The sequence below is a fragment of the Gobio gobio genome, assembly GCF_949357685.1.
Source record: "Gobio gobio genome assembly, chromosome: 10".
NCBI classification, from domain to species: Eukaryota; Metazoa; Chordata; class Actinopteri; order Cypriniformes; family Gobionidae; genus Gobio; species Gobio gobio.
Window position 1 is genome coordinate 48,651,814 of NC_137116.1, and position 23,269 is coordinate 48,675,082.

A 23,269-nucleotide genomic window follows, 5' to 3' on the forward strand; every position below is an offset into this window, starting at 1 on the left:
ATCTGTGAAAACGGGAATAATTTTAACAAAAATAAGAGAGATCATACAAAATGCATGTTATTTTTTTATTTAGTGCTGTTCTGAATAAGATATTTTACATAAAATATGTTTAAAAATAGCAGCATTTATAAAAATTACCCGTTCAAAAGTTTATGAATTAATACTGTGTGTTGTTGATAATCCACGGCAGAAAAATCTTTCAGGTCCTGCAAATTCTTCAGTTTTCCAGCATCTTTTGAATATTTGAACCCTCTCCAGCAGTGACTGTATGATTTTGAGATCCATCTTTTCACACTGAGGACAATTGAGGGACTCAAGCAAAATAAGAAAAATGTGGATGTCCCGTGTTTCCTTCTGGAGCATCAGTGAATGTCTGAACCTTTTTTAATAGTTGTGTTTGAGTCCTTCAATTGTCCTCAGTGTGAAAAGATAGATCTCAAAATCATACAGTCATTGTTGTTAAGGGTTCAAATATGCAAAAGATGCTGGAAAACGGAAGAATTTGTAGGACCTGGAGGATTTTTCTGAAGAACATTGGGCAGTTTAACTGCTCAGGACAAACATGAATGAGACAACCATCAGAAAACACACACAAAAAAAGCTGTGGATCATCCAGGTAATGACATAGTATTAAGAATCAAGGGTTCATAAACATTTGAAAGAGGTCATTCAGCTATTTTTTTTTTAAATCTTGTAAACATCCTTTAGGCTATGTAAAATATCTTATTCACATGCAAAAATAACATGCATTTTGTATGATCTCTTATTTTGTTAAAATTATTCACAGATTCTGAAAGGGTATATGGTGATGAATCTTTGAATGTGGCAAAATATATTTTTTGTTTCGCTAAAACTTGTAGACCATAGTGTGCAAGTTATTTCTCATTTAGACTATGGTTAACTTTGACCTGCTGCATGAAGAGTAGTGTACAAAATGTATTCTTCATACAAGAATGTAATATTTTTCTCCTGAAACAAAGGGACATAACTTTACAACCATACTATAAAGTTGTCATATTTAAATACATTAATTGCTGTTAATGTCATATAGACTATAGTTTTATCAGGATTACTGATCAAAGCAAACAATCAACAGGAACGCATTTTATATCGATGCAAAACAACTTTTTGCAACACTCGCCCGGTGAACAAACGTGTGCAGAATCCCATTCATGCCTGCGGCCGCTGAGATTCTGTACACTCCGCCCTCTTTCGGTTTGTGCGCATGCGCTTTTCAATTCTCCACAACTCCCTCCGTTTCCGGACGCTAGGATCGAGCGCACAGCTGCCGCCGAATTTAAAGAGACATACACAATTTGTTTAAATAATACGACCATTGGGGGAAAAAAATACATACATTGTTTCTCGTTCTCTTCGTGGATATCGATGGGGACTCGTTATTGATTCTCCCGCTTGATGGTGTAGTTTTGGTAGGGATTGGGAGGTCTCAACACACTTGCGGGCTTGAGCTGGAAGTCTATACTGGAGTAACTGGGTGGCCGTCCGTAAAGTAGACTGGACTTGTGGGGGGAAGAGAGCTGGGTGGCCCCCCGAAACGAACTGATTTTTGCACGCCAAGAACAACCTGCAAACACGGAGGGACGGTAACGTAAATCATCGTGGCTTCGGTGGCTGTTGGTGGCGAAGGAAACGCACCATGGCGAAAATTCAGGCTCACAGCAGCACTGCGAAGCAAATCAACCAGATCCAAGACAAGGCCTATGTGGTTCAGAAGCAAGTCCAGCAGCAGCACTTTCAGAAACTAAAGGTAAAGAGCATTGCAGCAAGTGCATGTGTTTCCTTCTCTCTTACAACGCTTTGTGTATTAGGAAGTGCTGTGCTGTTCATATGCATATGGGGCATATCAAAGCATTCACACTGTGTGTGTGTGTAAATTGATTTGAAAATCTTACGCACTTATTTACACCATTTCAAGCTAGAAAAGTCGATTTATTGTCGCTTAACGCACCGATTCCTGGTCAAATCAATGCTAGTTTACCAGTCAAACAAGATGGAAGTGTATCTGCTGAATTAAAGTCTAATGTTTTCCCTTAACGCGGTCGCTGCTCTTTGTTAGACCCAAAACCGGTAGATATTTATTGTTGTTCCGCCAAAAAAATCACGCGTATCGCCTGGTTTGTTTAAGATTAAGCCGGTTTATTTAAATGTAATTGACGTAGATAAGGGAAAGAAAGGGGGTTTTGCTCCGCTAACAGCTGCTTTTGTCATAAATGTGTCCGTTTTCATTTCTAACCCGACCGTTGAAAGAAATCAAAAGTGTGTTAAGCATCGCTTAAGCGATTCTCTGTTAAAAAGCAGTTTGAATCGCGTTTTGTTTGTTTTTGTTGTTAAATCGTAGCGGGGTTGTTGTGTGTTGTGACTAGCACTAGTGCTAACGCAGCAAAGCTAAAAGAGTCAGTGAGCCTTTATTTTCCTCACTGAATGTTAAAAAAAAAAAACACAAAGAGAATATAAACCGGTCGCTTTTCTCTTAGACCGCTTGTTTTTGGGTCACTTTTGAGCATCATAGTGGTTGTATCGGACATCTTTTATGTTGAAGGTTTATTTAGGCGTGCGGTTTTTTTCCCTCATTGGGTTTTTGTTCTACTGAACAGAGAGAGGAAAAATCGAATAACTTGCGTTTTCTATGCGTGTAGTGGTTTGAAAATAAAGTATCGCCGTGTTTTTTTTGTTGTTTTGTTTGGTCAGGATTAAGACACTATTACTTTTAATAGTATAAGCAAATGCAAAGTCATTCAATGTGATGGGGCTCCACATTCACCGGGAATGGACTTGATGACCCACATCTGTCCTTTCACGAGCCAAAAAAAGATACTAAAAGTACCATAATACCACCATGGTATTTTGTACATGTATGCATCTTGAGAAAAAAAAGTACTGTGCTAATATCAGTCGGTAATACCATGGTAGTGAAATTCATGCAGCTCTGTCTTTGTTCCAAGGTACTTCCATGAATATTATGGTGCTACCATGTCTATATGATACTTTTTTTTAGTAACTGATGTAAATACATGTTATTACCTTCCCATACATTTACTGTACCATGGTACCACCACACTACTTTTCGGTAAGTGTTCTGTCACTGTGTACACGCTTGTTGTGTCTAATATTGTTTGGTAAACAAGGTTTATTCCTGTTGCAGGTGGAGGATGCCTTATCTTACTTGGACCAAGTTAAAATACGGTTTGGAAATGATCCAGGAATATACAATAAGTTTCTGGATATCATGAAAGAGTTTAAATCTCAAAGGTATGTAAGTGTCTGTGCACTTTAAATGTGCTCCAATGCACCAAAGGCATTCATTAATTATTTTATTTCTGATATCTCCATCCACAGCATTGACACACCAGGCGTTATCAACAGAGTTTCTCAGCTCTTCCATGGACATCCTGACCTTGTCTTGGGTTTTAATGCCTTTTTACCTCCTGGGTATCGGATCGAAATTCCCAAGAATGGAATGGCATTTCTTCAGTCCCCGTTTCCTTCACAGGTAAAACTTGTGGTGCATCAGTTTACTACTTTCTTGCATTGGTGTCTGTGTTTTGTTCTTCATTTTCACTGCTTGTTTCAGTTCGCCAATTGTGAAAAGGTCATCAGTGAATTCACAACTCATTTTTATTTTCTGAGTGAGGCAAGACATTTGGAGAGAACCTATTTAGGACAGGTATTTTTTTAATCTATTGGGAATTGATTGGATTGTGAAAAGTAAGTGTTGCGTACTAGAATGCCAGATTGCTAAAACAATGCCTAAATAGCTGTTTGGCCTTTTCAAATTATAGCTCCCATTGACTTGCTGGCAGAAAAGAAAAGAAGAGGCGGCACAAGTAATTACATTTTAATGAGTGATTGCAAAGACAAATATTTTTTCTTTTATTAACGTGCACTGATGAATTGTGCACAAAAAGATGTGGAATGTGTATTAAGAGTGTAAATAGGGTTGATATTGATTTCATGTTGACTTTGGCCCTGTCCCAAATGGGCCCCTCACTGGCTTCCTTCGAGTTCACACTTTGGTGACGTCATGCCACATAGACTGCCGGGGAGTAGTCCACTGAATCAATCACATTAACTTTGTGTTTAAGAATAAATGGACAGTTACTTCATGGACATTTGCAAGAGCTTGCTTGCATGTACATGTGTTATACCTAGTTGTAATTACATAATAATAATTCCTTTAATTTATTTAGCACTTTTATGGATATTTCCACAGATTTTTAACATGATGAATTCAGTTTGCTGATGAATTAAGTTCATACAGTTAAACTATAACCAATTAAGTATAAAAGAGTTTGATACATTTTTTTCTCAAATGCAACAGACCGCTTATACGCTGTTTTTAAAGGAAATTAATACTTTTATGTAGCAAGAATGCATTAGGTTGATCAAAACAGGCATTCAAGACATTTATGAGTTACAAAAGATTTCTATTTGAAATGGATGCTGTTCTTTTGAACATTATATTCATCAGAACCCTGAAAAAATGTATCACGGTTTACACACAAATATTAAGCAGCACAACTGTTTTTAACGTTAATAGTTAAAAAAATGTAAGACTGAAGAGCTTTGTAATATTTTACAATATTACTGTATTTTTTATCAAATCAATGCATCCTTGGTGAGCATTAGAGACTTTGACTTTTTTCAAAAACATAACAAATCTTACCGACCCCAAACATTTGAATGGTAGTTCACTTTTACACACAACTATTATATTTTAGGTAAAAAGGATGTAAAGAACCTATATGGGACGTTGTCTTTCTTGGTATATTATGTTATTACTTTGGTTAAATGGTTCTTTCTCTTTTCCCCCCAGGTCTCTCCAGGACCAGGAAGGAGCACGGCCAGCCCTGTGGTTAGTGCCTCTTCGTCAGCATTGGCTGAGGCAGGGTCGGCTCAAAATGAAGCTGTGACCTCTCCCGAGAGCATCGCTTCATCATCTGGACCTCCTGAACAATCAAGCAGGTTGACACTTCCTCTGCCCAGCCGAGAGAGCCAATCACAGCCGGCCACCACGTCAGTGTCCCCTCCCACATCAGAGCCCAGTCCTGTGGAGTTTGACAGCGCCATCAGTTACGTGAATAAGATCAAAAACCGATTTTTGGACAACCCAGAAACCTACCGGTCCTTTCTGGAAATTCTACATACATACCAGGTGAGAGCAAACCACATTTTTGTTCTGTTTTTCTCTAGGTTTGACCCTACCTGCAACCTTTTGTACTACCAGCCCAGGGGCCTCTTTTATAACCGTTGCGTTCGCACAAAACAGGCCCTTGGAAGAGGCGGACGTTACTTCCTACGCATAAGTTGTGATTTATAAAAACACACTTGACAGGAAAATTTGCGCATCTATACGCAAACTCTGACCCATGCGTACAAACATTTGAGCGCATTTTGGTGACACCGATGGTGAGCTTAGGGACTGACGGCAGATGAAGTAAAACCACTTTAAATCCTCATTATAAATGCAGTGCATGTTCACAATAACAGTTTAAATAAATAATGATTTAAACTCTGTTTTTTACATTAATGGAGTACATGAAATCATTATCCAGAAGTTACAACATTTTTTCTTCTCTAATAAATAAAATATTTGTAGTGGATGCAATGCTTTTGAACACTTTTCCTGTGGCATGCTGTGTTTTAACTACAGCGAGCATTGCTATAGGCGCATGATAATAGCAGAACTCATGGTCCGAGAAAATATTTTCACACTAATAATGTGCAATCTGTTTCCATTAAAAATATCAAGCAATTAAAAATACTATTTGGCCAGTGGATAAGATTGAGAGAAACTTTCTCTAAAAATGTATTTTATATTATTTTAATTATTTTTTTCAAAAACAAGGCAAGTATAGGCTACTGAATTATTTTTTTATTTATGTAATGTTGACGGTACATCCGTACCTCATATTTTCCTAATGTCTTGTACTGTTAAACATGGATTAATATGCATATGCAAATGCTATGCAGATGATGTTATACATAGTAAAACTCCATATATGGATATTTTGGGGTGGAGATTCGTGTACACTCAATCTTCCACTGACTAGGTTTTATAAAGGGAATTTTGCCCAGGCCCTGTGCGTGGGCTGCCTTGAGGCTGAGACTAGGCTACCACCTACTAGCACTAAAGGAAATAGGCTCTTTGACTGTTTTCTTCCTCAACTTATAAACTTATCGATGTTCATCGATTTTGGGCATCCTGTGTCCATCTGCAGAAGGAGCAGCTGGAGGTGAAGGAGAGCAGAGGCCGTAGCACTGGAGGAATGACCGAAGATGAGGTTTTCTCTAAAGTGGCCAGCCTTTTCAAAGGTCAAGAGGATCTACTTGCGGAGTTTGGCCAGTTTTTGCCTGATGCAAAGAGATCTCTGGTTAGAAAATTACCTTTGTGTACTTCTTACATTTGTCTTATGTCTTGCGCTTGCATCGATTGCAGCAAAATTATTTTCTCTTAAACGTTTTCAATTGTGTACACCACCATTCAAAAGTTTGGGGTCAGGAAGACTTTTTGTAAAGAAATTAATGCTTTTATTGTATTATTTGTATTAAATTGATCAAAAGTTGGCAGTAAATACATTTATAATGTTACAAATGATTTATATTTCTAATAGTTTTCAAAATTGATAATAAGATTTTTAACAAAAATTCAAATTATCATATTAGAATGATTTCTGATGGATTATGTGACACTGAAGACTGGAGTAATGATAGTGAATAAACTTTAGGAAATAAATGCAGCCTTGGTAAGCATGAGGCTTCCTTCAAAAAACAAACAAAAAAAAACCTACTAACCCCAAACTTTTAATGGGTAAAGTGATTTTTATAAGGACTACGTCTTTGATTCCAGTTCACTGGAGGTTCTTTGCCTGGCAAAGACCATTTGAAGAAAGCAGAGGAAGAGGAAATGAATAAACAAAGCAAGAAGAGACCTAGACCCATGTTGATGCCCCACATGACCCCGCTTCTGAAGGTCAGAGTTCACTCATGCCAATGCAAGGATCCTGTATACCTCTGTATCTGAAAGACTTGTTTAAATATCTCCCAATAAATGTGGGTTACTTATGCTTAAACCAACCTTTTTATCCATGTAGAAAAAAATGAAGTATTCCTGTTCCAAGGACCCGTCTTTTGCTGCTGTAGGAAAGCATGGAGTCCTGCGGGAATTCACATTTTTTGACAAGGTGCGTTTCATAGACCCAGTTCGAAGCGGTAGCAAGTCAGCCGTTGCCTTAGGATTTATTGCATAGTCTCAACCATTGAACAATTTCATTTATTTACATTTTTAGGTTCGTCGTCTGCTCAAGAGTCAGGAGGTGTATGAGAATTTCTTACGCTGCATAGCCCTGTTTAATCAGGAAGTGGTTTCAGGGGCCGAACTGCTGCAGCTTGTGACTCCATTCTTGGGGTAAGACAGATTTAAAAGAGGGCATGTTTGTTTAATCCTATTTGTGTTCATATGGTGCATTTTGCAGCCCTTATATGACATTCATGAGTCATATACCACTGGTGTCTCATTCTGTAGGAAGTTTCCAGAACTGTACACCCAGTTTAAGTCATTTTTGGGTGATAAAGAGCTGTCTCATGCCATCTCTGGCCTCTCCGATCGCTACATGGAGGGTGGAGGCAGAGAAGTGGATTACGCCTCCTGTAAACGCCTGGGTTCCAGTTACAGAGCCCTGCCTAAGACCTACCAGCAGCCCAAGTGCAGTGGCCGAACTGCTATATGCAAAGAGGTACTGCACTTTCACTGGATATAGAGATAATTATGATGTCATACAAGCAATGTAATATTTGTACTATAATTATTACAGTGGTAACAATATAAAATATCATGTTGCATTATATTGTTATATGTATATTTGTGCATGTATAAATGTGTAATAATTTTCTTAGATTGTTAAAAATGCAGTAATTATTAGGGGTTTAATGATACACTCATGTCACAATTCGATACAAATCACAGTACTGAACTCACGATACTATACTATCAAGATATTTTAAGCGAAAATAAAGAAAAGGGTTTTTTTTTTAATACAAGAGAAATGCAAATCTGCCATGACAAAATTGCCATCCACATAGCCGTCAGTTGTTTCGAGGAGAGGCGTTAATGATGACACAAATCCTAGGTTTGTCCTGATCCACAGATATTGGTACAAATCTGCAGAAATCTAAATCTCCATGAATCATTTGGAAAATGGGGTGTTTCATCCCCCACACTGCACTCTTTTTCAGCTCAATTTGAATGGAAGCACTTATCTCAAATAGCTCTTTTTCCAGGGTGCCTGGAGAACCCAGAGGTGTTTTGTCGCTGAACGCTTGTTTGTAAACAGTAATTCTATCTGAAGATAATAAGCTAGATATTCATGACAAATCTGAAGTGGCTGGTGTGCCAGAAGAGCAATCAGATACTGCTACATCTATGAAGGCTTCAGTCATGGGGTCAGAGAAACCTGATGGTAGTCCAAGCAGTTCAAGATCATTGCTTTGTGTGTAGGTGCTGAATGATACCTGGGTCTCATTCCCTTCTTGGTCTGAAGACTCCACTTTTGTGAGCTCCAAGAAAACACCATATGAAGAGCAACTTCATCGCTGTGAGGATGAGAGATTTGAGGTAAGATGATCTTTTTGAAAAATATCAGTAGGTTTGGGTTTCAACTGAAACTCAGTTGAGATGGATATTGATTAGGGTTTTTTTTTTATACCTCGTAGCTGGATGTTGTGCTTGAGACTAATTTGGCAACGATAAGAGTTTTGGAAAGTGTGCAGAAGAAGCTATCGCGCCTTTCGCCGGAGGATCAAGAGCGATTCAGATTGGACGACTGCCTGGGTGGAACTTCTGAGGTCATACAGCGGCGTGCAGTCTATCGTATATATGGCGACAAGGCTCCAGAAATCATAGAGGGGTTGAAGAGGAGTCCAGCCACTGCAGTTCCTGTTGTACTTAAAAGGTTAACAAACAAATCTTATTAGGCAATTTCTCTTTCCTTTTTAATTCTCTCTCTTCTTGTTTCCCCCTGCCATCTCTCTTACACACAAAAAAACACACCTTAAAGGGTGTTCACCTACTTATTATTCACCCCTATGTCGTTCTAAACCCATAAGACTTTCGTTCAGTATCAGAACACAAACAATTATATTTTTAATGAAATCTGAGAGATTTCTGTATCTCCATTAAAAAGTCTATTCACCCAAAAAATTATATTAAAACATTATAAAGTGATTGCAAAAGAAATCTATTTAAAAATATAATTGTGTAGCGAAGATGAACCAAAGTCTTTTGGAACGACATGAGGATGAGGAATTGATTACATAATTTTTGGGTGAACTAACCCTTTCATATCAATCAAAGCACCTCTACAGTTTAATTTGACCGCTAAATTAAAGGGATGGATCATCAAAAATGAAAACCGCAGATGAGAATTGTAATTTTTAGGTGCACTGCCCCTACTATTTTTGCAGTCATTTTAGTCATAGACTGATTCCTTAGTCTAGCAGGGGAAAAAAGCATTTTGATGAAAAGATGGTTTTCTTGCTGCAGATTAAAAGCTAAAGAGGAGGAGTGGAGGGAGGCCCAGCAGGGTTTCAACAAAATCTGGAGAGAGCAATACGAGAAGGCATATCTGAAATCACTGGACCACCAGGGTGTCAACTTCAAACAGAACGACATGAAGGCCCTCCGATCCAAAAGTCTTCTCAATGAAATCGAGAGCATCTATGATGAGGTAAGTTTAGCGGCTTTTTCTGCTTTTTCTGCAGGGCTAACAGCTCAGTCTCAGGAGAAGAGCTTTTCCCATAACTATAATCTGTGAAAGAAACCATTTTGTCTGGTACATGATATTATTTTGACTGTAGTTGTGGTAATTTAGGTCTATATCTTTTATAGAGACTAAAGTCACAATGGAAGTCAATAAAGAACTAAAGTTGTGGGTGACTAACGTATTCAATGATGTTTAAAAGTTCTACTCATTAATTTAATCAGTGACATTTGATCTGAAAGTCAAAAGCATACATTTTTGTCCAAACCCCCCCACCCCCTGCATCTTACAAACACCTTAAAGGGTTAGTTCACCCAAAAATGAAAACTGTCACCAATTACTTACCCTCATGTGATTCTAAACCCTTTTACTAGACCTTTTTTCCCCTTCCAAAGCGGCAGGAGCAGAGCACAGAAGAGGGCGGCGTGGGTCAGCAAGGTCGTGACGGCTCGGGCACAGGTTTGACCAGCGAACCCCACATGATCTTCACTTATGAAGACAAACAGATCCTGGAGGATGCCGCCTCCCTCATCATCTACCACGTCAAGCGGCAGCCCACCATCCACAAGGATGACAAGGACCACATCAAGCGCATCATCCAGCACTTTGTCCCTGACCTCTTTTTTGCCCGTCGCGGAGAGCTTAGTGAGACGGAGGAGTTTACGGACGAGGAGGCAGAGGGTGAGGACAGCACCGCTGCAGGAGGCGGAGTCTCAACGACAGGCGGCCAACAACAGTTGAACGGCGATTCCAGACGAAGACGATGCACTTCCCCTCAGAGCATGGACACCTCTACGCCCTCCCACAGCATGAATCCAGAAGGGGAGGCGGTGGATCTGCGAGACCCAGAAGCTGAGCACCAGAAGGAGCTGGATGGAGTCTACAACCTGTTCTTCGTCAATAATAACTGGTACTTCTTCCTGAGGCTGCACCAGACTCTTTGCTCGCGGCTGCTGAAGGTTTACAGGCAAGCTGAGAGACAGTTACTGGAACACAGGGCGGAGCAGAATCGGGAACGACTGCTCATGGGAGAGGGGCGCAGAGAAAAGGCAAATGACCTGGCAATGGAGCTGCGTCTAAAACAGCCAAGTGAGTAGATTTCCTGAATGATTCCACACACTTACACTTCCATCTACAACAGCCTAGCATTGTGTCAGAAAGTTTTGCATTGGAAGCAACCCTCAGATTAGCTTTGAGAGGGTTAAAAGTCTAGTTTTAGGACCAAATTAGCATTCTTGCACAGTTTTTACAAGTAATGTCTGTTGTATTAGGTGAGGTGGAGTTGGAGGAATATTACCCAGCATTCTTAGACATGGTACGCAGTCTACTGGATGGAAACCTGGAGTCCACGCAGTATGAGGACACCCTGAGAGAGATGTTCACCATCCACGCTTACATCGGCTTCACCGTTGACAAGCTCATTCAGAACATCGTAAGACAGGTGAGTCCGAGAGTTGAATTGCACAAAGCTAAGCTGTTTGGGGGGTAATTTGTATAATTTCAAAGAGGCCATAGTCTGCGCATTTGTGTTTTCTCCCCCTTGAAGTTCAATTATAACATTACTCAAGGTTTCTTGCACCAAAGTAAATTCCACTTGTAATATACAACTCTTTTCCATATGGCTGGTTTTGCTTTTTGTTAAAGGATCTTGGTTCTGATTCACCCATCTTAATTGAATAGTTGCTTCATACTGAATATGCAGTCATTTGTAAATATGCATTTTCCAGTCTGATTTCTGGATTTAAAGTTTTAAGTACAAAAAAGAGGGTAACACTTTGTTACAATGTTTCATTTGTTAACATTGGTTAACCCTTTATGACTTATGACCATTTGCGTGTCTCTGTTTAAGAGCCAATAGAAACAGAAACCAAATGGGTAGCACAATCATTATTTTTGCATTAAAAAAAATCAGATCTCCAACATGCTCCTGTTGCATTATGGAAGTAAAATAATGGCAAATGTTTTTGATACAAAAAAGCTTTTTGAATTGCACTACTTGCAAACATGGTTAATGCAATGCATATTTTTTCATTTTAATGCATTGCATTTTTGTGGGCTGAAATTCAACATGGTTGTATATTTATGATGTGAATATTTCAATTCAAAACATTTCACACACATTTTCATTATTAAAAATTCAATAATCCATATTCACCTCTCAGATTTCACCTCCAAAATATTCATTCTGTTTAAAAATACTACCTAAAATATTCAACAGGCAATTTTCAGTCCATTTTATTACGCTTTACAAATTCGCTTCCACAAATGCAGCGGTTCAAATTCGACAGAAAATTCAACAGAACTGCAGGAATAGCAATAGATTTCCGAGCATAATCGCCATCTGCTGCTAGTTGTCCTAATTTGCAGGTGGTGCAAGCGGCTGTTGACGAAGACCAGAGCAACGTGTAGCAAGTCATTCATTTATTAAAGCTACACTGTGTGATTTCGTTTGAACTCCTACAGTGGCCGATTTAGTCCAAGATTAATATGGCTTCCAGTTCGACCTCGTCCACATTCGACACGGTGCCATCGAGTGTTAAAGGGATAGTTCACCCAAAAACGAAAATGTGATGTTTTTCTGCTTACCCCTAAGGCATCCAAGATGTAGGTGTCTTCGTTTCTTCAGTAGAACACAAATGAAGATTTTTAACTCCAACCGTTGCTGTGTGTAACTCATATAATGCTTGTCAATGGGGTCTAATTCTATTAGAGTAAAAAAAACATGGACAGACAACTTCAAATTAAACCCCGCGGGTCGTTACAACACATTGATGTCTTAAGACACGAAACGATCGGTTTCTGAGAGAAACCCAACGGTATTTATGCAAATATATCACCTCATATCAGACGAACGCTTCAGCTCTCCAGACTGCCATCACTTCCCGTGTGTGAGGTCAAAATTCCGGCCGGGTCATAGATATATACATAGATACCTCATTAGTGCCTGCATGGATCATGGCATGGATCGCTCGAATGAGATATCTATTCATATATCTATGACCCGTCCAGAATTTTGACCTCACACACTGGAAGTGATGGCAGTCTTCAGAGCTGAATTGTCGTCTGATATGAGGTGATATATTTGCATAAATATTGTTTAGTGTCTTAAGACATCAATTTCAATCACGAGCCGCTGGGTTTAATTTGAAGTGGTCTGTCCATGTTTTTTTTACTCTAATAGAATTAGACCCCATTGACAAGCATTATATGAGTGACACACAGCAACGGTTGGAGTTAAAAATCTTCATTTGTGTTCTACTGAAGAAACGAATACACCTACATCTTGGATGCCTTAGGGGTAAGCAGAAAAACATCATTTTCGTTTTTGGGTGAACTATCCCTTTAAAACGCGAAAGGCGAAGCTTGAATTTACGGGTATGTCCCTCTTTGGCTAATGTACTTTCAAGATGGAGGGGCAACATGGCGACCTGCAATCGAACCCCTTACCCGTATGTATTTTCAATGGCATATTATAAACTTACGAGAATACTTCATTACTTGAAAGAAGTAAATATACATTAATGAGCACATATATTTTTGAAAGAACTGAGTGTTTTTAGCTAAGAATAAACTAAAAAAGTTACACATTGTAGCTTTAAATGGATTTACGTATTTGTGATGATTATCAGGGCCAGTATATAAATGGTTAAAGCTGATAAAAAACTTTTGTACATGTAAATGTGTGTGAAATGTTTTGAATTGAAATATTCACATCATAAATATACAACCATGTTGAATTTCAGCTCTTCAAAATTTTTCAAGTAGTGCAATTCAACAAGCTTTTTTTGTTTCAAAAACATTTGCCATTATTTTACTTCCATATGTTGTTTTTACCCTCTGAGTCTACACAAATTGCTTAATATGCGCACAGGCACTAACTAAAAACAAATATCGAGTTCACATGGTGTTTTCGCTCATAACTTCATGAAATATGCACAGATCGTAGAAAATGACACCTCATTATTTATGGCAGATTCTCATGATTAAAATGCATTGCATTGATCACAAGATATTCCTCATGGCGGAGCAATTTAAAAATGCCCATTAGGGGGCGTTAAGGGCTAAACAAAAAGGCTACATTGGTTCCAATTGCTGTAACTTTTGATTACTTTATGCTATCACCACAAAATTTGATCCAGATGCAGCTCACATGAGAAGGGAAGCTTCACCAAAAAGAATTTATAATACAAATTATATATTTTTTTTTGTCTTTTATCAGCAGTTTCTCAACACGAGAATGTCCTAATGTAATTTTATATTTTCTAAAAATTTAAATAGTGTTCTATCAAACGATACCTACCTTTTGACTCGCCTTGCTATAGTTTGTGAACTGACATGAATATTTTTATTAACTAAGAATAACGGGTTAATAAATACTGAAACATATCGCTCTGTTAGTTAATACATTAACCAATGTTAACAAATGAGACCATATTGTGAAATATTACCAAAAAGAGTAATACACAGATTGATAGCTGAAAGCATGATCAAATTAAGAAAAGTGTCATAAATTAAAATGCAAGGGATGAACTATTTGGTTTTTATATTTTATCAGTTCTATGGGTGCAGTTTTTTTGTGGCTGGTCATATGGGTGATTTTTGGATGTATTTCATTGAATCGTTCAGCCCTATTATAGCGTTATAAGCATGACAGTCTGAGTCTCTGTATTCACACAACTACATCAAAGAGCTTTTACTGTGATCAGGGTGTTAACATGCTCTTCTCTCTGATTGGCAGCTTCAACACCTGGTCAGTGATGAGGTGTGTCTGCAAGTCACTGAGCTGTACCTGTCTGAGAGGAAGAGGGGGGCCGCCGGTGGGAATCTCTCGTCCCAGTGTGTCCGTGCAGCTTGGGAGGCCAGTTACCAATGGAAGGCAGAGAGAGTCATGGCTGAAGAGAACTGCTTCAAGGTGCTTGACCTAATGCTGTCCCTACAGGGTTTTCCCTGCATTGAACATTTTTTGGCAGCCGCCAATACTAATTTTTGTCCTAAATCACGAGTTATTGTGAAAAAGATTTATGAGTGATGTAGAATAGATGACTGCTACGCTTGTGACAGGGCGCATGTAACTGAGTGACAGAGGGTGTGAATTGCGCTCAAAAAACGTTGACTCTTCTCTGACCAGCTGACATAAAGCATACTTTCATTAAACGGGAAACAAATTATATCCAGTTATGAAGTGTTTTCTGTGTGTTGACAAATCTTTTGCGATGTTCTAACAGACGGGATTCGCACACAACGCATCTGCTAATGTCCAATTTGCGACCTAATGACTCCTTTGAACCGAATCATTTTAACGACTGGTTAAAAGAACTGATCTGTCCAACACTGAACTAACGAATCAGTTTAATAATTTACTCAGAGCATATTTACTAAGAGTGGTTAGTAAGAATAAGTTTTAATTATCCACTGTATTTCAGCTTGTTTCTGTTGACAATGTGTAGTAAATAAATAGCCTAAAATCATTTAGACTGGTAAAACCAGAACAAAGTTGTTGTTAGCTAGCTGATAATTTTTATTAAATAACGTTATGGCAGAAAATTAGGCTGTTTGTACATTTTTAATGCTACTTTTTAATATTGAAATGATTATATACCAAAACAATCTATCTGTAATTAGTGTAAAATAGGAGGAACAAAAGAAACCAACATCGATGTAAGAGATCATACATAATGAGATATCAAAATAAGATTAGCAAAATTACTAACCGTTTTGCATTTTTAAAATGTATTGTCAGTATTGTGCTCTCAGACCGCGTGGGTATAGGGTACTTTTTACTGTGAGTGTGTGAGTGGATGACCATGTCTGTCAGCCACCACCGAAGACCATTTTTGACCCAGGAAAAACCCTGCCCTACATATGACCAAAATGAAGATAGATATTTAATTTAAGATGTGGTATTCACCACCTCAGTTGCATTTATCTTATGAATTGTCATGTATATTTTGTAATTGCTTTTAGTTTGTAATTTCTTGGCTCTTTCTCTTGTTAGGTCATGTTCATTCAAAACAAAGGTCAGGTAACCTTAACAATTGAGCTGCTGGACACGGAGGAGGCCCAGGGCGATGACCCGCTGGATGTTCAGGTACGTCCTTGCAAAGTTCTGTTATTTTTACAACTGAAAATACTTTGGTTGTTTTTTCCTAGAAGTCTTTAAAGAATTAAATGTAATTGGTTTGGTAAGGCAGGAATGTAATCTTGTTTTCTAGTGCATTAATTTTTGCTGTCTTTTATGGTGTTGTTTCAGAGCCTGTCTAATTACATGGAGCAGTATATAGGGACGGAGTCTGTGTGCTCTCAGGCAGAAGGCTACTATTTCAAGCCTGTGTTTCTACCCAGGTAAAACAACATTTATGCACATGTTTAACCTGCTCTGTTTATGCCTATTCGTAGCCGGATGGTTAATAGTCAATTTCTTATTTTAAAGGTGCATGGTTTTGATTTTATTTCTTTAATAAGATGCAAAAGAATAACTCAAATCTGTACTGGTGTGCTGTCTGTGAACAAACACCCATAACGAGCACACCAAATGCTGCTTCAGACAGCATGGCAGAGCCGCATTGTTCTCTTTTGCATTTTAACGGACATAAACACAAAATGATGCCAAAATTCCCGTTTTGTCGAGTATCCTCAAGCTCCGTCTTAAATTATTTAAAAAAGTGTTAAAGGTGCCCTAGAATGAAAAATTTAATTAACCTTGGCATGGTTGAATAACAAGAGTTCAGTACATGGAAATCACATACAGTGAGTCTCAAACACCGTTGCGTCCCCCTTCATATGTAAATCTTGTGTGTGAAAAACACCACAAAACTAATTAAAAGGCTGAAAGGTGAAATTAAAGGCAACAACTGCATATTCTGCAATCCAAACAAAGATGTTACTTAAATCAGCATTTGTTTTTAAATTCAGTGTAAAGAAAAAAAGTCTTTACCAGTGAAATGAAATAAAACCAAAGTATATAATTGTTCCAAAATTTTAAATCAAATAATGTTTAGTGCAACGAAAAAAAATAAGATGCTACAGCAGGTGCTTTTTAAATCAAATTAAGTCAATGTAATTTTAAGGTAAAATGAAATACTATCAGTTCTGTAGCCTATAGGATGATCATTTTTATTTCAAACGCGCATGCATGTTCTTCTTTAGGCTACAAAAAGAAGTATTTCGGCTTTGTCACAAGTTAGTCTGTTTTATTCTCATCCGATCCAACACGTAAGAAGCTGAGCTGAACAAACGCTCACTATCTACGTTTGTGCTGGGCGCGGAGAGGTAAGCTCGCGCAGGAAAGCGGCTCTTCGTTCCCTTCATCTCGTCTCTTCCCTCAGTTCTCCAGTTTCCGTTTGTAACACACAAGTGACATGTTCGCGAATGATTGCAATATAGGCGTATGTGCACGCAGGCGCACTTCCGGAAAAATCGGCCGAAAAAAAAGAAAAAGAAAACAGGTTCTGATTTTTGGACGGTCAACCGGTGCATCCCTAGACTTTTCATACACTTCCCAAAGAACAAAACTGTCAATAGACATGGTTGATGTTTATATATAACCGAATACCGCAACAAATTTAATTCAGAGTTGTTAGTTTGCTCGGCCCATTTCACCACGGATGGGCAGTTTTTCTAACCTGGGACAATATCAAGCAGGATTCGCTCAGCGTCTGATACTGAAGAAGGGGGCAATTCCAACTATATTCCCGCAAGCAGTAATTAGTGGTTTTATCCACTTCAGTTGGCCTACTCTACTGTCAAACTGTGCTGTAGCCTACAAACAAAATATTTACGCGCTAGCCAGCTGTTTAGAGTTTGTGATTCAAAGTGAAGCAGCTGTCATTGTTAAATCATACAGTGACACATTACAATAATTAACGTTCAAATGTTTTTACAATGGCAGTGAATAGCGACCAGGCTAAAACATTACAAAAATGATACAAAATTATCACGCTATGATACAGTGAGACGCGCGCGCCATATATGGAAAGTATTCAGGAGGTATACTTTAAGGTTTTGCGAGAAAGAAACCGTATTATTCAGTCAAAATACTGAGCTCAGTCGTTAGTGTTCCTGTGAGTGCCTGCAAGTCGTCAGCAGGTGCCTATGCTTACTATAACTCGCACTGTTGTCATGGTACCCAGGATAAGCACACACGCACCATTTTGAGAAATCGGGCTCAATAGAAACAAATGTGACTCTCGTCTTGTCTATAAGGTATATGATAAGAAATAATACTAATAATAGATATATCGGCATCGGCGTATGTGCCACCGATATGAACACGCGCTGTGAGATGCATAAACAAAATTATGTCAAAATGCCTGTCTTGTCGAGTATCATCATAAACGTAGTCGGTTATGTCTTAAATGAACGTAAACATTAAGTTTATGTGGGTAAGTTTCATGAAAAAAAACATTTTAAGCAAGAAGCTGAGAATCACATTTTTGTCAAAGACTACATATAGATGAGATTCAGAACGATGATCAAAACAGATGGAGTAGATCGAGTTAATCAACACCACCAAAGCTACACAGTAGAGGTCTACACCAGCCATTCCCAAACTGTGGTCCGCGGACCACTAGTGGTCCGTGAGGGTACTGCAGGTGGTCCGTGGAAAGGCAAAATAAAATAATATTTTTTTTTATCTTCATTTTACCAGGACAATCCCATAAAAATAAAAAGTAAAAAGAATATGTAGGCCTATATTGATATAAAATTTAAATTAAATTGTCAAATTATTGTGTGATTAGTAAAATAGGCTAGTGGCGCTCGGCCGTGATGTTCAAGTTTAGTGCCTCACTTTTTGAAGACTTGTAAACTTTAAATAATAACTCTAATAATCCCCTAAATTTGCCAACGGTTTTGAAATGTTGACTATATACAAGTGTTCTTATTACTGTATAGATTTCATACTCCATTGCAAATAAGCCCGTTGTTTAAATGAACCCGATTATGCACTTGAGTAAATAAATAAAATAAATATGTGGCAGCCGTTGTAAACAGTAAACTTTCTTTTAACAAGCCTGTTGTACTGATGTGATGACCAGTTGTAGTTTTAGTGCTAGTAAGCCTATTTAGAGGTGCGGATTAATTCAGGTAGGTCTGTGTGTAGACATATATTTTATTATGTGTATTATGAGGTGGTCCGCGAAATTTCTTGAGTACAACTAGTGGTCCACACGCACAAAAAGTTTGAAAACCCCTGGTCTACACGGATGACCCGAGACCCAAGGTTTTGTTGAGACACTATTTTAAATGGTCAGCCGGTTCCGGGTCGATCCCATCTATTCCTTCGGGTCCCAGATCTGTTTAACGTTGTGTGTAATACCCAAGCCTGTAGTGCTCCTGTCAGAAATGGAAGCTTCCGCGCCTCGATCGCCCCCCGGTGGCCGGTCCCAGTATAGCTCCTAAACCCCACCCCTCCTTGTATTTGAATGGAGAGCGAGACAAACTAAACAATTCAATTACACTTCAAATAATTGTTTTCTAAAGATGGTTTCTGTCATTGTAGGCAGTTTTTATTACAATAATTTAATTTCAAGTGTTCGTTTTTTAAATAAGTTTAGTTTTAGTGAGTTATTTGATGCTATAAAAACGGGGGGTGTGACGTCATGATTGACAGCTGAGATTGAGCGCTTCTCTGAGTGAAGTTGTCACTGAGGCACTAACGGACTTTTTTCGGGATTTTTGGGAGGAGATTGGAGCTTTAGCTTTAATTTCTACATTCCCATAACTGTTTTTCACACCAACACAATGAATTGTCTGCATCTGTGAGAGTGTGGGCGGGCTTTTGATAATCGCGCCTCTACTTCCTGCTCTCAACTGCGCAACTCCGGTCCCGAGATCGCTACTGTGCAGACTCGGTCCCAAGATGTCAGCGCCGTGAGCGGGCCTATGAAAGCTTCAACTATGGTCAGCGGAAGTCAATGAAGTCGCGTCGTCCATATTTTTTTACGGTCTATGGTAATACCCAAGTCGATCGGACATCCAGCCGTGATCAGAGTCAGTCAGCGCTGTCCGTGTTTTGTAACATGCAACTTGTACAATTAGAATGAGAAAAGTGTGAGCCGGGAAATAAGGTGAAAAAAACACAAGCGTGCCCAGCCGTCAGAAGCAGAGCGGGCTGAGTTAATGCAAGCCCACGGTGATCAGGAGTTTTCCTGTTTCTATGTGTACAGCAGTAAATGCAAACAAACTTAATCTCAAACTGCTTGCAGCCTTGCACAGTGCACACTCACATTTAACATATTTCAAATCAGCAACAAAATCTAAGGTCAACTGTCACATGAATGTTTTCTATGATGCGTGTTAAAAAGCATAGGCTACATTTCAGGTTGCTCCAGCAAACGTGCATGTGTAGTCTCGAATCACTCCTTAATAATAAAATGAATTAACCGTCTTGTTATATCTATATTTCTTGTCAGACTTGGCTCAGAGATTATTTTAAATGAGTAATGCTACCGTCTGCGGCCATGGCTCTGAACCAGCAATTGTTATTACATTTCAAAAGGGCAAATAGTTGAATTTATGTGAGTTGACTCGAGATACAAAAAAATGCAAACGTTGCATTTGTCATCCGTCACCGTGACAGCAAGTGGACTTTTGAAGCTGGAATAATGAGTGGATTAAGCATGCTCGGCAAGAGAGGAGTAACATGGATAGAACTTTCTTGACAAGGAGGATTGTATGCATCACAGTCAGGTACAAGGGAGAAGGCTGCTAACTAGAGGTAAGACAAAAAGTTAGGTAGGTAAGACAAATTTTTGACTTGTTAATAACAATTTGCTGTGGAGTATAATCGGGTCCAGTCGGGTCTGTGTCTGCATGGACCTAGCTGTCAAATAATAGACGGGTCCGCGTCGGTTCTGGGTAGTACATTTATGGCATTTCTCGGTTCGGGTCCGGTTCCAACTTTTCAAATAACAGAGGGTCCTTGTCGGTTCCGTATAGCACATTTACGGGTCTCTCTTTCGGTTCGGGTACAAATTTTTTGACCCGTGAAGAACTCTACTTCACAGTCCTATTACTCATCCTGGGTTGACATTTCATTCAATAATAAAGCCGTTTTGATGTATGTGCTGTTTAATGTTGATGATCAGGTTATTTTGCATATGCATCTGCTGTTTCTGCTGCTTCTTCGCCTGTGTTTTGATCAGGAGATCCGTGTCCTGGGTCTGGCCAGGCGAAAGTAGATTGACGTTTGTTCTGCACCTCTGTGTGTCTCACCTTTAGGAATCTGAGGCATTTCCGTGGCTGGCAGCTGAAGCAGGTGGAAGCCATGCGCTGCCGGAGGGAATGGCATCGGAAGATGGGTGTGGAGACAGCCGGGAACCTGGACTGCCGTTTCAAACTCAACACGCACAAGATGGTGTTTGTGATGAACTCCGAAGACTACATGTACCGCAGAGGAGCCCTGGTGAAGGCTCGGAGAGTACGTAGATCAAATCAAATTGCTAAAAAATGCAAAAACAAATCCTGATGCAATATACATTTTAATTCTAGCATTTCAACTGTTACTGACTCCAAACTTTTGAACTTTAGTGTATTTATTAAATTTTTTGTCCCGTCTCTCCCGCTAGTCCCAGCACAGAGTAGCACGGACCCAACATGAGCGCTTCGATCAGTGGCACCAGGGCTGGTTGAGCGAGCACGTGTCCCCCGCCGCCGAGCGCAGCGTGAAGGACTGGCTCATGGGAGATGAAGATGAGGACATGATCCCTTGCAAGACCACCTGCGTGTCCATGCAGGTCAAAGGCTTGCATGTCAACAGGTACCAGGTGCACTACAACAGCAAGGCCCCCGCCTCACCGTAACAACCTCAAGCCTTGGGATGGATTTTTGTGATCTCTTTCTCTCTTTGTCTCTTTCTCGCTCACTCATTCTCACGGCCGAGATTAAACGTGCTCGTCCGAAACGCGGCGAACAGACAGGAGTGGTTTAAGGAGGACAGACAGCTGCTCAAAGGAGGGAATGCCTCATTGAAAAGCATCACATCTCGACACTAGTCCATCATGATCAATGCCGTCACCAGACGTTTCAGAAATGTGAATGTCAAAAACTTTTTTTTTTAAGAAAGTCCATTGTAGTTTTTAGCTCCTGAAACCAGAGTTTTGTTTTGTTTATACTGAAGTATTGAGAGACTAGGTTTAAAGTATGTCTACAACATCTGTATGTCTTTTTGTACAGTACAGTCGACTCAAGAGCTCGAGCAATTGCATATATACAGCAGAAAGATTATTCTGTGTGCATTTTCTTGGCTATGAATGATGACTTGGAAGAATTATGTTTCTCTGGCGCACACTGGCATCTTATCCGTAACGTCCTCGTTTTAGTTCTCTGTTTTGTGTTCTTTGTTATCATCGTCTCTTATAACTGAACAGAGGATTGCCAGTGTCGCCCGTCAATCGCTGCTCATGATTTATAGTCGATTTTGTTAAACATCCAGATCATGTATCATATCAATCTCGCCAAATCCTTGCTTTTGTTTGGTGTAATTTTTACATATTAAAACAGAAAAATGACAAAATATCAGTGTTTTGAAAAAAAAAAGAATGTATAACATTTATCCTGTATCAGTTATCACGAAATAAACAACCTAGTTGTGCAGTTCTTAAAGAACGGGTTATGATTCTTGCTGAATTCTCACATTTGCTAGCCTGACGTCGTCTTACTCGGATTCTAGTCAGAATATGAGTCTGATACTGCTCCATTGGGCTGTGATTTTAGGGCGTGTTTCAACCGAACCAGGAAAGAAAACACCTCTGCACTCAATTGGATAGACCTACAACCAATCAGAGCAACGGAGTAAGTGACGTATGTTGACCGACGCATAGTTGTCAACAGAACTCAACTGCACGCACGCTGGAAGAAGTAGATGAGTGTAAACGATCTTTGCCGGTGTTGTAAAAAAGAATTTAAAGAGACACGGAGTACTTACCAACACCATCATCATTTTTAAGATAAATAGTAAAGGTGAATGCATATACAAACAAGTTCTCCATTTAGGATTAGAACAAATTCAACCCAAGCGCTCTTTGGTGACGTGGATGATTACATTACTGTTGATCATCTGTCCATCATCGTATAAAGCCCGCCCTGACAATTTGATTGGTCCGAACAGCTCTGGGTTGAGCATAGTTGCTACACAACCAATCAAGTCCAGACCAAACTTCCTGACCTCAAATGGGCTAAGTTCGGCTGGTATCCAGGCTAAACATTTGCATCAGTAAACTGTAAATTTGGTATAGAATTTTTTTGTTTGTTTGTTTGTTACTTTTTAATTGTAATCCATACTCTAGTGGGAAACCCAGCTTTTAATGTAAATATAAGTTTTGTTATCACCCAAAGAAAGTTGAACAAAATGTCTGGGTCATATTTTACCTCATTGTGACATTATTTTTCCTGACATTTTTAAATCTTTAACCTTATTATACAAGAAAATACTGCGTAATATTAATTAACAGCATGTACTTACTCTATAATTAGGGAAAGGGTTTAGTTGCTTG

General features: G+C 39.1%; 1 protein-coding gene across 3 annotated transcripts; it reads left to right on the forward strand.

Moving 5' to 3' along the window:
- Positions 1 to 1,244: 1,244 nt before the first annotated feature.
- On the forward strand, positions 1,245 to 22,376 carry sin3b (SIN3 transcription regulator family member B). 3 transcript variants are annotated; one of them, XM_079828058.1, is made up of 19 exons: positions 1,245 to 1,768; positions 3,164 to 3,270; positions 3,358 to 3,511; positions 4,835 to 5,173; positions 6,240 to 6,392; positions 6,869 to 6,991; positions 7,113 to 7,202; positions 7,308 to 7,426; positions 7,544 to 7,754; positions 8,516 to 8,632; positions 8,731 to 8,969; positions 9,560 to 9,743; positions 10,172 to 10,865; positions 11,048 to 11,217; positions 14,515 to 14,688; positions 15,772 to 15,864; positions 16,027 to 16,118; positions 20,997 to 21,195; positions 21,344 to 22,376. In XM_079828058.1, exons 1-19 carry the CDS (start codon positions 1,658 to 1,660, stop codon positions 21,575 to 21,577), a joined length of 3,603 nt encoding a protein of 1,200 aa, XP_079684184.1. In that variant the 5' UTR covers positions 1,245 to 1,657; the 3' UTR covers positions 21,578 to 22,376. The 3 variants fall into 3 exon arrangements, with proteins under 3 accessions (XP_079684184.1, XP_079684183.1, XP_079684185.1); XM_079828057.1 differs by having other exon boundaries at positions 1,257 to 1,768; positions 10,151 to 10,865; XM_079828059.1 differs by having other exon boundaries at positions 1,257 to 1,768; positions 10,178 to 10,865.
- Positions 22,377 to 23,269: the final 893 nt, after the last annotated feature.